The following is a 15,191-nucleotide window of genomic DNA, read 5'->3' on the forward strand; positions in this document are numbered from 1 at the left end:
TGTCGTGTGTGATTTCTTTAGAGTAAATAGACTCTAGCATGACCAGCCCCTTGGGTTCTCCGGCGTTGCTGTGGTGGTACCAATTAAAGTGTGCAAAGAAGAATAGAGGTAGGTACATGTAGCCAGGTTGATTCTGCCTTGAGAAATTGAAAACCCCCAGGAGAAAGAAGCGAATCTGCGAATTACCGGTCGGTACCTGTCTATCCAACTGGCGCGGCGGGAAGAAAGTGGGAAGAAAAAAAGATGCATGCATGCATATAACCTTACCCTTACCCACTTCCTGGAGGTCTGTTTCTCGCAATTCCGATGGCGCAAACACGACAATTGCAAGTCCAATAACGGCATGCCAGCCAGAATCCCATGGTGACGTCAAAGCAGGGGGTAGTGATTGGGATGCACTTCCCCCCTTCGTGAGGAACTTCTTTTTCTCCCCGCCGGTGTGTCGCTGTCTGTCTGTCTCGCTTGTGGCTGAGCGCCGGCGGGTTCGTGCGTTGCGTCTGGCTGTTTCCACCGCACCACCATCCCAGTTACATAACTGCCAATGCCAGATCGTGAGAGCACCGGAAATCTGGCAGTGGGAGGGAAGGGAAGGGAAGGGAAGGTTGGTGGGCGGCGGGCGGGAAAAGGAAAGAAAACGGAAAAAAAGTAACAGCCCTCCGATCCCGGCCCAGGGATGATAATGCCAATTCAAGCTTGCGCGTTCTGTCTGTCGCGCGTATATCTAAAAGTGAAAGTGCCTAACTATGGTATGCTGTCTCAAGCTCTGGCTGTCTGTCGTTTCCGCTACTCTATTTTCGCCTGGCGGGTATGTATGGATTCGCACTGTGGGATTGTGCTTTAGGCAGGTGAGGATTTGTGCCTAGGATTGAAGAGTGGTAGAGAGGCAGGCAGAGGCAGGCAGAGGCAGAGAGAGTGGGTGAGGGACAGGGATGCATGCAACTCTTGAGACCGGACGACGACGTCACTGAGGTGAAGACGAGTGGGCGAGCGAGTGAGAGCAGTGGGCGAGCGAGTGAGAGCAGTGGGCGAGCGAGTGAGAGCAGTGGGCGAGCGAGTGAGAGCAGTGGGCGAGTGAGAGCAGTGGCCCGGAGAGCAGAGTAGGTAGAGTATGTAGGTAGGCAGAGAGAGCACAGTACCTACAGCACAGTACCTACAGCACAGTACCTACATGCACATGTAGGTAGACTCCCCTCAACCAGAACACTGGGCACTGGCAGCGAACTGTCTGATCGGCCAGCTGCTAAACTAAAGAAATCAAGGCCACCTTTTTATATCCATGTGTCTGTCTTGTCTGTCTCTGTGGTACCGCCCGCCGCTGGTGTGCTGCTGTGCTGCTGCTGCTGCTGATCATCTTCCTCTTCTTCTTCCTCTTCACCTGGGCGGCTGTTCCTGTCTCTCTACTTCCTCTTTCTTTCTTTTCTTTCCCTTCTTTCCTTTTCATTTCTTTCACATCCCTCTGTCTTCCTCGACAGTACTGATCGTTCATAATTTCTACTTACACTCCCCTCGTTAATATACACGGCGGCATCTAGCTGTCCCTGCGATAAATTGTTATTGCGGACTACCGACTCTTTCCCACTCGCGGAATTTCGTCCCCTCTCCTCTCGTCTCCCATTGAGAAGAAGCGTTAAAGCAGGGGACCACCACCGGCAGAGAAGCAGTAGAGTGGAGTGTGTTGTTCTTGTTATTGTGACTTGTTATTATTACCTGGCTGTCCGGCGGCTATCATCAGTTCACACCTCATCATTGATCCCAGGTATGTTCTGAAAGCATTCGTTCGTTCGGTGACAACCCGGCGCGAAGCGTCAATCCGCCCGCCAGTCCACCACCGCCCTCACCTCCATACCATTGCTAACCCCCCCCTCTCTCCCCAGCCCGTAGCTAGCCAGTAGCCACCCCCCACCGCCCACCATGTGCATGATCAAAGTGCGCCCCGAAATCGACGAACCCGCCGTCGTCCCCGCCCGCGTCGTCCGCCACAACAGCACCCGCCGCAACAGCATCCACGGCTCCCACCGCTCCCGCCGCTCCCACACCTCCGTCCGCAACTCCCGCAACCGCTCGCGCTCGCGCTCCCGCGACCGCGAAACCACCACCGTCATCGAAACCATCAAAATGCCCCCGCCCCCACCGGCCTCCCACAGCGTCGACCGCACAGAAACAACCCACACAATGATCATCCAAGGCGGCGCCGCCGCCGCAGTGCCCCCGAGCGACTCGCACTGGGGCAGCAGCGGGTCGCCACGCGCCAGCGTCATCAGCACGCGCAGCAACCGTGACGTCGACTACTACGTCGACTCGTCGGCCAGCCACGCCGGCGGCCGCTCGCCGCGCGCGAGCGGCATCAGATATGTTGACGGCGGGCCGCGCGGGTCGAGCCAGCGCATCACGGACGGCGCGGCGAGCAGTAGGGGTGAGCTGGGGTACTCTGGGAGCCAGCGCGGCGGAGGCGGGGAGAGGTATGGGTATAATAATTTCCATGGGAGGCGGTCGGGCAGCGTGTCGTATGTGAATCCGCGCCATTCGGCGGTGTCGCAGCGCTCGGCGAGGGAGACGAGGGAGAAGGTGGTGGTCGTGGATCAGTATGGGAATGAGAGGTACTATTAGGGTGTGAAGTAGTGGGGCGTGCGGGTAGGAATTGAGTGGGCGGCCCCACCACTACGGGCACGCACGTTGATGATGATGATTGGACTTTTTTTTTGGACTTGGATTTGTTTAAATTTGCGCATATGCGTATCGTGTTTGGAGGTTTTGAGCGCCGTGGTGATTGATCTATGAGTGGGATATATATCATCATAGATGCAGTCATTATAGATTGCGCAGTTAGAAACCTTGATTAGATGGGGATGGGCATTGGTGCGCGATTGCGATTGACGGTGATGAATATTATGAAATCCATAGTTTTTTTTAGCGGGATTTATAAGTTGCAATAATGTATTTTTCTTCAATTTCTTTTCTCATACGGCTTCTTCTTATATGTATCAATGATTTTCCTTATGTTCTTTATGTGTTTTTCGTTTTTCATTTCATTGCTGTATATTCTTCCTCTATCCCACTCACCACCACCACCCAACACCGGCATGCTTTCCTTCTTCTTCTTCGGCGTGGTTCTTTCTATTGTATCTACATTTTCTTGCGGTTCATGGAGCGGATGGAGCGGATCGGAGCGGCTTGCCCTTTTTAGTTTGTTGTGTGTTTCTAGTTATTCTACATGCATACGATTCTTTTGTTTTTGACAAACCACCTACGATAAAAAAAAAAAAGGAAAAGAAGAGAAAAAAAGAGAAAAGGGGCCCGTAATTAACCCCAGAAGGTTTACCATCTATTTTCGATCCACCTCATCACATATAATTAGTACCTGCCCCCCCCCCCCCCCCCCCCCCCCATATTAGGTACTTAACTCAAATACCAAGGTTTGTAAACGACTGTCATAGTTGGCCTACTCAATCAAGCCGGCCGCAACGGCTGCCAGGAGGACATGGTCGGCAACTCATCCTCATCCTCGTCCATCACGCTGCGGGCCCTTGCATCCTGCCTGCGAGGGGGCAGAGCCGGGTTTGGGTTTCTGTTTGGCAAGCGTGTGTCATCGCGGAAGGTATAAGATCGTGCCAAAGTGCTGCCCGTGGGCGGTGGCATTGGCGTCGTTCCCACCCGCCTAGGGGGCGGCGGAAACATCATTGAGGGCGTGACATCTCTTGTGGAGGTGGAGCCGCCAGTCAAATTACTACGCGGCAGAGGTACATCTTGGTCGAGTAATGATGGGGACTCTTGGTGGGCCCGCGAGGACAGTACTGCTGGCTTTCTGGGGATCGCCGGAGGTGCTTGTTTTTGGGGCTTTGCGGTCGAGGGATGAGACGACATTGGTATTTCTGGTGCTCCCTTTCGTGGTGCTACTGGGGGAGGTACAACTGATTTTCGCTTGACGGGCTCCAGAGGGGCAGGTAGTCTCTGCGGGAGCAATGGAAGATCTGTCGGATTGAACGGCGGCGGGAGCTTTCGAGGCCCAATCTTTGATGGTGCAATGGAAATCATGCTGCTCGAATTTGAAACTGGCTTATTGAGATCATGTTCGTCCTCCTCCTGCGTCCTCTCGATCCAATTAGGTACGGATGTTTCGGTGAACGGATTTGCTGGACGCTCCGGGTTAGGTACAAATTCATGACCCGGAGGTTTCACAGTTGATTTGGCAGACATTCCATTGTCCAACCACCATTTTCGTTGCTCTGAGCTTGGTGGGGGTACTACGCATACAAAAATATCAGGGATCCAATCACCCAGAATAACAAGGTTTTAGATATCTTACGTCCGGGCTCCAGTGGCTCAAATTCCAGAAGATCATCTTCATCCTCTATAAGGTTCCCAGAATGACTACCGGACTTTCCAACTTCACTCTTTCTCTTCAAGTATATCTCCCTACTCATCTTATCCCTTACGGTCTCATTCACCACTGATACTGTGCATTGAAAGGTTGCATACACGGGCCGATGATCTGAAAAGCGTAATGGTGCGCAGTTATAAGAAAGTTGTCGAAGGACATTACCTTTCTTAAGAACTCGATCACACCATGCTGGAATTCGTGCCTTCTCACTTTCGATGCACTTTGATTAGTCTAGGACAATAAAGCAATCGAAAGCAAACACAAACTTACGAAGTATCATAATTATCAGTTCCAATGTCATATTTATAAGTTGGCGGAAATGATAATTTCGCTTCAGAGTAGTATGGAAATGTTAGGCCCGCTTCCATTTGTATATTCAACTACACGTGTTGTCAATACAATACAGAGTCCAGTTATTATCATGTCCCACAAACTTACCTGGTCATGCTTGCGTAAGGTTTGTAGGTCGTTATTTTCCACCGCTTGAAGGACCCTCTCACGTGTAAGTCCAATTCTGTAATTAAAATCTCCCAACCAAATCACAGCATCATGGTCGTCAATCGTGCGTCCACGTGAGAACCTTAAACCGTGCGAGATAGTTTTATAGTCTCTATTCCGTTCATCGTAATTCGAGAACCCTGCAGCAAGATGCGCCGTGACGAAACAGATTCCCGTGTTTGCATAATCCATCCGGATAGCAACAGCACCCTTATTACCGGCTACACCCGACATGCCAGTCTAAACACATCGGTAACGTTAAAATTCGCAAAAACAATTTTAGATAATACATATTTCACACATTATCAAGTACATACCTTTTTAAGACTTCCTTCTACATTTTTGATGTCTCCAATAGCACTTGACCTGACAAATATTAATAGAGCAGCCCCTACCAACTGTCCGCCACGCAAAAGGATATATTCCTCTCCGCCCAATTCTTTGGATCGTCTATTCAATGTTTTTTTCACGGCCCGTTCCCATATCTGCCTCTTTTCCGGAGTAGTTGCCATTATTTGTTGTGGACTGAGTTCGACAATCTCTTGAAAGCCTACAACTACCAATTCGGGTTGTAGTTCAGCACCTTCGAATGGCGGACACAGCCATCCAGAAAGATCGTTCTCAGAACCGTTGATTCGACCATTGAGATTGAAGGTACCAACATAAATATTAATTTGCTTGTCGTATGAATATTCAAGCGACCTGTTTTTAGTATATCCCGTCAACTTCACGCCTCGTTGCTACTTTTGAAAAATTATACAACCTTTTATTTAACTCGGCCATTACATAATCATTGATAGGATCATATAAGTATGCTGCTTCTTGGCCAACTAATCGTCCCTATAACATAAACAGATTTTTAGTCAATACCCTGAGATCTATCACTCTGTTTCAAGACGGCCCCTAAATATACCAATAAAACATCGATCGTGTTTTGTCTGTCTTTGTCCGCGAAATTATTGATATAAATTCTTGTGGCACTCTTCCGGGCATCGGCGAAGGCACCGGCTATGCTCATTTTTCCCGTTCTTGTAAAGCTTGACTTCAACGCTCCAGTGCCAGCATATATTTTTGATAATGCCTTAGAAAATTCAGTCACTTTAACCATGAACATTGCTTTAAGGAAACTCACATCACCGTTATCTGCCCACAGACTTGAGTGGCGCATCCAAAATTCTTGGCCGACATTTTGATTGAGATGTTCTAACAAGGCCTCGATAGCCATCCGACTAAAGATCCCCTGTACAAGGTTGGTTCGATCCAGACAATCAAGACAGTTTGTCCTAAAAACACCTTCTTGCTGTAAGACTACACTGTCGGCCCCACGTTTCTTTTCGGCTTCATAAACTTCCTGGTCCTCATGAGATTGGCCACGAGCTTTAACATCAACGTTTTCCATTAGGAAGAAAGAAAATGAGTCCGCAGATGATTGTATAAATTGCCTAATCCTATTCGCTGCTTCAAAGCCACCAGGACCTTTTGTCTCGGCATGGAAGTCGAATTCAGTCGAGATCAACAAAGAAGATTCGCTAAGGTCCGTTCTCCTCTGCCCGTTATCGAACAAGGGAGATTTTGAAATGTGTTTCATGTATCTATTTGACAATTCCACTTCGCCGGGTTTCGTTTCCGAAAGAAGGTTTACTATGTGTGTTGCTCCATATTTCAATGTAATTGTCTCCATGTGCTTGTCGAACGCCGGCTGGGTAGCCTCTGGAGATCGTGTTATCTGTACCTTCTGCTGGCCTGGTAAAAGACCTGCTTGCTGTTCCCAAAAGACTACAGCCGTTTAAATGTGGTCAACACTCATGAGCCCTGGCAAAAGAAAAAAGAAAAACTTACTCGGAATACTCCCCCGGATCTGACAATAACTGAAACCAAGGCTGCGACCATTTGAACCAGGATCCCATACTACGGTTTCTGTTTCCACAAAATTTGCCACATGTCCATCATCATCGATACCTCTCGAGTTAAATCGGGTTCCGGCCCTTCGACAACTAAGCCTACTTATCAATGTTAATGTAGCCCGTAATCCTGATGACCTCATTCTCCCTTCCATTTGAGTGCTTGGACGAGGTATGAAGAGTGATTCAACAAATCCACGGATTGTACTGGTAAGAATGTTTGAATTATCAAGTGCAGTACGTTCTGATTCCGAGAGGCGAGATCGAAATTTGAGTAGCGGTTGAATCATATAAGAATTCCATAAAAATGCATCGTCGAAATTATCAATATCGAAATTATTGGTGTCGAGCGATCTACGAGTGGTCAATGTGACCCGAATCAGCTCCGGCTCTCGAATTTTGGGTCACATAAAAAGGATGAAGAAGATCAGATCGCTTGAGAGTTTTCAAGTCATAAATCCATGTGCCATTCAGGTTAACTTTTGGATAATGACTCTCCTCCTAACCCAATCAAGTTGTAGCTTGGCCTCAACGAGAGAAGATATTCTGTGCTCTTTTTTCATTCTTTTTTTTTTTTTTTTTTTTGAATATTGTCGATATCTTGGTAATCCCTTACCGGTCTTGTAGTCGATTTGTCAAATCAAAATCTCGAGAATAATAGAAAGTCCCATCGCTGAGAAGTTTCTTCAGAGCCAAACATGGATGTTCCAAACCAACGGGCTGCTGACTTCGGCCCTGATCCCAGCCATCAGAATCGACCGAATATGGGTTTACTTCATTATCAAGAAAATCATCATAATCGGTACGATTTAGACAATCTTAGTAATATATCAGCTTTAGATCTTATCACCTGGCATAGAACCTTGGGGCTTACGGAATTGAACAGCTTGAATTCTCAATACATTCTCCCCTGGACGGACCGAAGCAACTTCTTTGGCGCCTGTCACCACACATATAAAAATATCCCCGCCTAAGGTTATCAATCCGAGTGTACCAAGACAGGGCTGATTTGTCAAACGTCTATAGTCACTGAGATCGGCATGCTCAAGCTCGACGAGCTCCACCATGCATCTTGGAGCATTTGCAGAAGATGAGCCGTTATTCTTATCGCCTATTGAAGCGTAGGAGTTATGTGGGCTGTGATCACCAGTGTGCTTTTCGAGACTAGGGGAATGGCGAAAAATTAAGGCATGGGATTGTGTCACTAAGGAGATTGAGCGCTGCGGATGGTGATCCTTAATAAGAATATCTATCGACATGGCGAAGAGTGTATTGAACTTTCATGAGCGTGATGTGATGTGTGCGGAGCTATTAAGTAGTGGATATCTGTAGTCAACATTAGACCCTGCCAAGCGCCAGCAGTTAAGCATGAGGAACACGACGTGTAGTTTAAGCCTGGCAGGGTCCAAGCTTACCCGGACAGCGATCACTACATGATGTATTTAAATCAGTCTACAATGACAGCAACGGAGTATTTATGTCGTAGGTCCCGTAGCCATGGATTGGAGCAAGAGCACCCACTTAGAGTAGAGCAGTGAATCGCGCCTCGCATTGTGATATGTCAGATCACTGTCTCGTATGTATTGTAAGTATGCACCTACATGTACTCGGAGCAGGTAAAAAGTACCGGACAATGCAAGTTTTGTCTCTGGGCTTTTTTTGTAGTAGCTCACGCCTAGCACGCGCACCCATTGGTGAACCAAAAACCTGCATTGTCCGGTACTTTTTACCTGCCCCGAGTACCTACTCTATACTCGCAATTTTTTGGCGTTTCCGGACTGAACTGGGTCTGCATATGGGCGAAAATCGTGCATAAGAACCATATTTTGGTGGTATGCAGACCCAGTCCAGTCCGGAAACGCCAAAAAATTGCGAGTAGTACTCTAGATAGAGTACGTAAATCGTACCTACATGTAGATACGTACTCGTATACAAATCCAACGTTTTCGGACAGGACCGGGTGTGTATATAGGCCAAATCTTGCGTGAGACCCCTAATTTTGGCGGTATGCGGTTCGGAAACGTTATGAATTCACGAGTAGGTTCCTTATTTATAAGTAGTACTTCAGTGCCGACAATACACCGTACTCTTTGCGTAGCAAATTGGAATCGATGTGGCTACTTATATAGTACAAAGACAGGTTGAATTCCACCTGTCATTTAATTTAGAGATCTAGAGTATATATACTGTATGTACCGGGCGTTGAGGGTAAATACGAAGAATCTGATAAGAGAATCTTGCTGTGAAATAGGTGTGTTTATCTTATCAGATTCTCGGTATTTATGGTTAACCCCCGGTACGTAAGTACTTTTGTAGGTATTTACAATACTGGAGCCTCGCCAGCTGGGCTCTCAGTAGGTAGACGTAATATGTATATACCTACTTAAACCCTCAGTAACCTTGGCGATCCTATTACTATGAGTATTTACGTGGATCTTTTCTACGCGGCTGATTCGAGAAGTGCATCATATTCCAGGGGTACAATGCCAGGCTATGCTGCACAAGGTTGAAAACTGGGAAACTGAAACTATTGGAACCGCGTAGCCCATCTGTTGGTTGGCGTGACCGCAGATGAGTCTCTATGAGGCTCACCTGTTCCTCGATGTGGCAATGAGTCGGCCATACGTCATCACTCGGGGATAAAAACATCCGGGCCGGACATTAGATTTATTAAATATGCTGTCTATGCTCACAAGTCTCTATTGTTTTTTTTCGCATCTCGCTCTACAAATCTTTTCTGCTCAAACTTTCAATATTGTCCGAGTTGCTTGATCAAGTTATCCGAGTTTCTCCATGTCAGACGGTCAACTGCAACACGATGTGGATGAAGACAGTCTCCAAGCTATCACTCGCAAAGAGAGTCGGCTGGAATCTGTCAAAAAACATTTCCCATATTGGATATTCCCTTTGATATCTGCCGCAACTTGGTTTGGTAGGTGATCTTCACAACGAGTAAAAAATCATTGATCTGACTTGTTTTGTCCGATTGGTTAGGGATGTTATGGATTTTGATTATAGTTTGGTTGGCTAAGGGTCAACCAGTATACACTTCAATGACTGGCAACCAAACAATTGCTTACATCTCAGATATAGGTATGTACATTATCATTCCACAAAACTTGAAGAGGCTCTTAGTAATAATTTCGATGTATAGGGGCCTCGTATCTTAAGCCTCTATTTGTTGTGGGATGCTGCATCACAAGTTTATTCTTTTTCCTCTCGTTGTGTGCCATGCGTAAGTTGCGAGCTGCCCCAAAAAGATTATATATTATTGGATGGCGAAATACTCACTTTTGTATAGGCCGTAACCAAGCATTGGTGCGACGTCTTGAAAAGGGTCTTGATTGGGCCTCAATATTGGCAGGTGCGATGGGAGCTGTATCACTTATCTTATTGTCTGTTTTCGACACCGCTCGCCACCCTTCACTTCACAGACTCTTCTTGTTATTATTCATGCTAGGAGTTGTGTTATCGGCCCTCTTCACAACCCTCGAATATCGACGCTTGGGCAAGGTTTTCATTGAACGTTCGTTCCTCAAGATTAGCTACAGGATAAAACAGGCTATCGTGGTTCTTGAAGTTTGTCTGTAAGTTTATATCTCCACATACATAGTTCTCTTTTGAAGGCTGCTTTATTCTAAAATAAATATACAATTAGATCTATTGTGTTTGGTGCTACCATGTATAAGAAGAAGCACGATGTTGCAGCCATATTTGAGTGGTTGGTTGCGTTTATCTTCACATTTTACGTCCTCTCATTCTTTTTCGACCTTAGACCCAAGGCCAGAACTAGGGACGAACTGGAGGCGCGCCGTGAAATGATTCAGCAACAAAGAGCTACTGGCCAATTGGCTTAAGGTATCGGTGAAGAATTTATTCTCGGATACGACGAAGACGGAATACGAATTTTAATTTGGGCTATGGCGTTCTCTTAAATTTTCCCCCTAGATATAGCTTCTACCGGCCAACGGGAGGAGAGGGTGAAATAATTGGTATTTTAGTTTTTATCTACGTGCACCGGCAGGAGTTTAGGATAGTAAATCTTTGTTAGCATGTGCTTTTTTTTGTTTCATTTTACACGTGCAGCTCTGCATTCATTGTTTTTTTTTATATATAGCGCGGCGTTAACGGCATCACTGTATATTGTAAGTACATACATGCAAGGTCCTCTTAGAATGTATCTTTTTTTGCCCTAGATTATCACAGATCCAGTTTACATGTATTTTTGCCTGTTGTTATGTACCTCTGTATACCACATTGTAAAGGTAATTTAAACGATTTGAAATTTACTACTTGTAATTTCATGACGTTTCCAAACACAACCGGCCGGTCGACTACATACTAAGTAGAGGCCAAAACTTACACAAGACATCCAAATTTGGTAGGAAACATCATGAAAGTATATTCAAGTTCGTGTGATCATCCATTCCGCTAGTCTAGTATCCAGCCCCTGCACGCAATTCACTGTGCTGGCGCAGCACAGTAAACTACATGTACATGTATACATATAGATATACTACATGTAGTATGTACCTACTATGAGGATTCACAGGCTTTTTAATGGGCTGGACCGGTCTATATTTGACCTTGGACCGGCCCAGACCAACCCACCAAGGAGTCGGTCCAAACCAACTGACCCATATAGAACCAAGGCCAGTCATAGAAAAATAAATATATGGTCCCTCCAAAGATATTTATTGAATTCCAAAAGCTAAAAAGGAATTTGAAACCTGTTTTTCTCTCACAATCGGTGGAGAAATATAGTCATAAACCGGCCCATATATTACTCTGCTTGGCCGGTCCAAAAAACCAACAGGACCAGCCCAGCCCAGCAAATAAGAATCAAAGACCGGCCCACCGCCCATATGTTTGGACCGGTCCGGCCCATATATCTGGCGGCCCAGAAAAAGGCTGATGAGGAATGGACGAGTTATTATATAACGTAGGTTCATACAGATTGGATTGTTTTATTGTAGCCAATAAATCAAAGAATTAACTCTTTACCTTGACATTCCGGTACCTAAACGACTTTGAGGTTCACCCCCGTGCGGGTATGAGTGAGTTTTCATGAGGATACGATCAATGACGCTTAGGGTTAGGGTTCATAGTTTCCATCTAACTCGGCCTCAACCTCATGCAAGATCAACGTCAACCAAATCACAACCTCTGATTCAACGCAGGAAAAATCAAGATGTTGTGCACTCGCGGTATCACACGGGCAATCCGTCCCGTGACTAGTCTACCGCTCAAGACCCTATTTAAGACCCTCCCCGCCAGGTACAATACTTATCCCAAGAGATATCCTCTCAAGCGCTGTATTCATCTAACAACTAATCCCTATTTTCTAGGACATTTACATCTCTCACTCCTCTTCGGCCATCGATATTCCCTTCTATCAGCTCCTCTGGCCTGGCTGTACCGACAAACACCACGTCCATCACGGCAGCAACTGCCACCATCGCTCCGCGCATAAGTTCCCACCCTGCACTTCAGGCGCTGCAGGTCAGAAATGGTCCAAGAAACACATTTGATCCCAGTCACCGTGTTCGAAAGCGGAGAGTAGGCTTTTTGGCAAGGAAGAGGACAAGGGGCGGGCGCGCGGTATTAAAAAGAAGACAGCTAAAAGGGAGGAGATCTTTGAGTCATTAGATAGGAAATGGATTGGGGTCCACAATTCACCCCATGGGGAATTATAAGATTGGGCTCAAGCACATGAGAACCAGATCTTTGTGATGAAAATGAATTCGGAAGTATCGAACCACTTCACAATCAATCGAACTAAGATGCAAAAGTCTGAATGGGAGACTACAATCTCTATATCTGAATGTACAATGATACCTTTACATATCCTTATCCCTTCCTTTTCTACAAATCATGCAACGAACCCAATCTCTTTTGACTTCTGAATCTTAATACATCACCCTCGAGGGTCTCATTAGGCCCAACCGGGACTCAACTTTCTCCCAATCTATTCTTTCCCACAAGTTCTCCAGATACTCTTGTTTACCCCTGACACCATAATCTACGATCCAAGCATGCTCCCAGCAGTTGATATTCAAGAGAGGGATAAATTCTTGTGCTCCGTAAGGCTTGTTAGCTTTTGCAGTAGCGACACTGTATTCAGCACTTCGCTGGAGTTTGCCGGTAGTGTTCATGTCCGTTTCCTGGCGTCTATGAGCCTGACCGTAAGGCGAGCCCGCATTGTATGTGCACAGGATACGGAGGCGCTTTCCCATGTCAAGAACCAACCAGACCCAGCCGGAACCGAACATGGCCTCAGCCGTAGCGAGCATCTCTGCCTTCATCGCTTCGGGGGAGGCGAAGGTGTCTGGGATATATCCAAGAATCCGGTCGGGCATTTTCGTTTGCGTAGGAGACTTGAACAATCCGAACGGTTAACATGAGTGGTATCTTCGGCGAAGATTTGAGGAGGAGTTATTTACCAAAGCGTCAAAGAAGAAGTGATTATTATGAGCCTGGGAGGCGTAATTGAAGGTTGCGGCAAGGTCTGCCTGTCGGGAGGTGAGAATTGATATCTCAAACGCCGACTTATCTGCAAGTTCATGACCTGCAGCGCCACATTTCTCAAATTAACGTATATTCTTCATAGCCATCGTAATTCGGTGGAATAATAGCACCGGGGAGAGCAATCTTCTCCATACCTGCTGTGAGAGAATTGAGCTTTTCTACCAGACCTTGTTGGTATTCCGTCCATGCAGTGTTGAAGGCCTTAGGCGAGAAAAGGCCCGGAACACCCTCTTGTGTGAACTGGGGTTCATGATGCAAGGAAGGGCACTCATGGTATGATCGCCTTGAAATATTGACGTACGGGCTCCTCTATAATCAATCATGGATATTAGATCAAAGGAATTAGTGGATGGGGCGCAATAAGTAACAGAAAACGAAAGAAAATCCCCCGGAAAACATACGGCAAGAGGTTGAAAGGTGCGCAAAGCCGACCGCCGGAATAATGAAGGCGCAAACATGATGAAGATACGCAAGAATGAATTCCAAGTTATCTTGGACAGGCGATTCTTTCTTAGTTGATGCTGAGGTTGAGACGTTGCTAGAAACGTGACCTGCACATAAAAATCTGCTGGGAACGGCGGTCGGCGGTGGGGTTGGTTGAATCGGGATGCATGATCTACGGAGCCGCAACATCTGTCGCGCATGGGGCACGCCTACCATGTGCCTACATACATGTATTACCAACCTTGTATCGCATATCACACAGCTCCATACAGCTTACGGGACCACTGCTATTAGTTGCAACTTGGAGTATGCCAGGTTATATCTGTCTACCTGGTTTGGGCTATCAATAAAACAAAGTATTTACTACACCTCCGCCCTCACGAGTGACAGCATACCTGAGGCATCTCTTATCGGCGTACAAATCGATACTAGGCCTACTCGAAACATTGCAGCTCCATCACCCACATCCCAGCAATATGGAATCCTCGGACTCAAAATCAATCCGTAAAGCTATCTGGTCTGGTTCTATCCCTTGTAAAATACTACTTGACCCTGGAGAATGTCGTGTTTTTGATGATTCAGATCCATACTACGCACGTATTCCTCCTCCTCCCCACTCTCCACAATCGCTTGACCTGGTTTCTTGTGCTGACATTATGGATCCCTATTAGCTCACCATTCCGCGAATATCTTATCTACCACTCTTTATTCCGCAAATTTACAAGTTCTTCAAACATTTTTTGATTGATCAAGAAGTCTCGAAAGAGGAGACTGCTTGGTTTGAGTTCGAAAGCGTTCCTCTCAAATGGTTTTTCCCACTCTTATTATCCGAGCCCGTATCATTCTAGTATGGTTGAGCTAGCCATATCTCTAACTTGATTTTATGAAATGTAGGCACTGGCCCGTTGGTCTTCTTTATGATCTCTTTACTGCGCGCGATCCCTCAAGCAGGGACGTTGAGGATGAAGAGCATCAGTTACCATGGACCTTGATTCTTCATTTCCGAGACTACCCCCATAAACACCTTATGCGCTTGGATAATCCTGCAGCCTGTCATGATGCTTGGATGAACTTGGTAAAAGAGGTCAGATCTACCACACTGGGCTTGGTTGAAGTAATCTTACGATAATTACATGTAGGCAGACTACGTCCGCCACGGAAGCGCAAAAGCGGTCATGAACCTGACAAAGGCCGAGTCTACAGGCCTTTGGGACTCTTTGCAGTCATGTACGCCCCCTTCACTATTTTTCTACTAATTTCTAACAGTTTGCAAGACGACTTTGATAAATATTGGAGCGTCTACGATAAGCTCATCTCTCCCATCTCTACGCCCACCCGCAATATACCATTGAGAGTTTATATCCCTGGTACTGGGTCTCGGGTAATCCAACGCCCAGTCCCACCTCTTCAAGCATCTCGTACGTATCTCCCCAAATAAGATT

General features: G+C 46.5%; 4 protein-coding genes across 4 annotated transcripts; 2 read left to right on the forward strand and 2 right to left on the reverse strand.

Moving 5' to 3' along the window:
* Positions 1 to 1,911: 1,911 nt before the first annotated feature.
* H6S33_005059 (uncharacterized protein) lies at positions 1,912 to 2,607 on the forward strand (the record flags this gene model as incomplete). Its single annotated transcript, XM_044836404.1, has 1 exon — positions 1,912 to 2,607. The coding sequence occupies one exon, from the start codon at positions 1,912 to 1,914 to the stop codon at positions 2,605 to 2,607; it is 696 nt and encodes a 231-aa protein (XP_044690272.1).
* An 840-nt stretch (positions 2,608 to 3,447) lies between these two features.
* H6S33_005060 (uncharacterized protein) lies at positions 3,448 to 8,036 on the reverse strand (the record flags this gene model as incomplete). The annotated part of the gene is made up of 11 exons (XM_044836405.1): positions 3,448 to 4,241; positions 4,304 to 4,587; positions 4,649 to 4,758; positions 4,817 to 5,116; positions 5,194 to 5,578; positions 5,640 to 5,716; positions 5,790 to 6,652; positions 6,716 to 7,131; positions 7,394 to 7,595; positions 7,652 to 7,747; positions 7,796 to 8,036. 11 exons carry the CDS (start codon positions 8,034 to 8,036, stop codon positions 3,448 to 3,450), a joined length of 3,768 nt encoding a protein of 1,255 aa, XP_044690273.1.
* A 1,972-nt stretch (positions 8,037 to 10,008) lies between these two features.
* H6S33_005061 (uncharacterized protein) lies at positions 10,009 to 10,634 on the forward strand (the record flags this gene model as incomplete). Its single annotated transcript, XM_044836406.1, has 3 exons — positions 10,009 to 10,012; positions 10,079 to 10,364; positions 10,436 to 10,634. The coding sequence occupies 3 exons, from the start codon at positions 10,009 to 10,011 to the stop codon at positions 10,632 to 10,634; spliced, it is 489 nt and encodes a 162-aa protein (XP_044690274.1).
* A 2,052-nt stretch (positions 10,635 to 12,686) lies between these two features.
* Positions 12,687 to 13,136, reverse strand: H6S33_005062 (uncharacterized protein; the record flags this gene model as incomplete). Its single annotated transcript, XM_044836407.1, has 1 exon — positions 12,687 to 13,136. One exon carries the CDS (start codon positions 13,134 to 13,136, stop codon positions 12,687 to 12,689), a length of 450 nt encoding a protein of 149 aa, XP_044690275.1.
* Positions 13,137 to 15,191: the final 2,055 nt, after the last annotated feature.

The sequence above is a fragment of the Morchella sextelata genome, assembly GCF_020137385.1.
Source record: "Morchella sextelata strain SCLS chromosome Unknown scls_19, whole genome shotgun sequence".
NCBI lineage: Eukaryota > Fungi > Ascomycota > Pezizomycetes > Pezizales > Morchellaceae > Morchella > Morchella sextelata.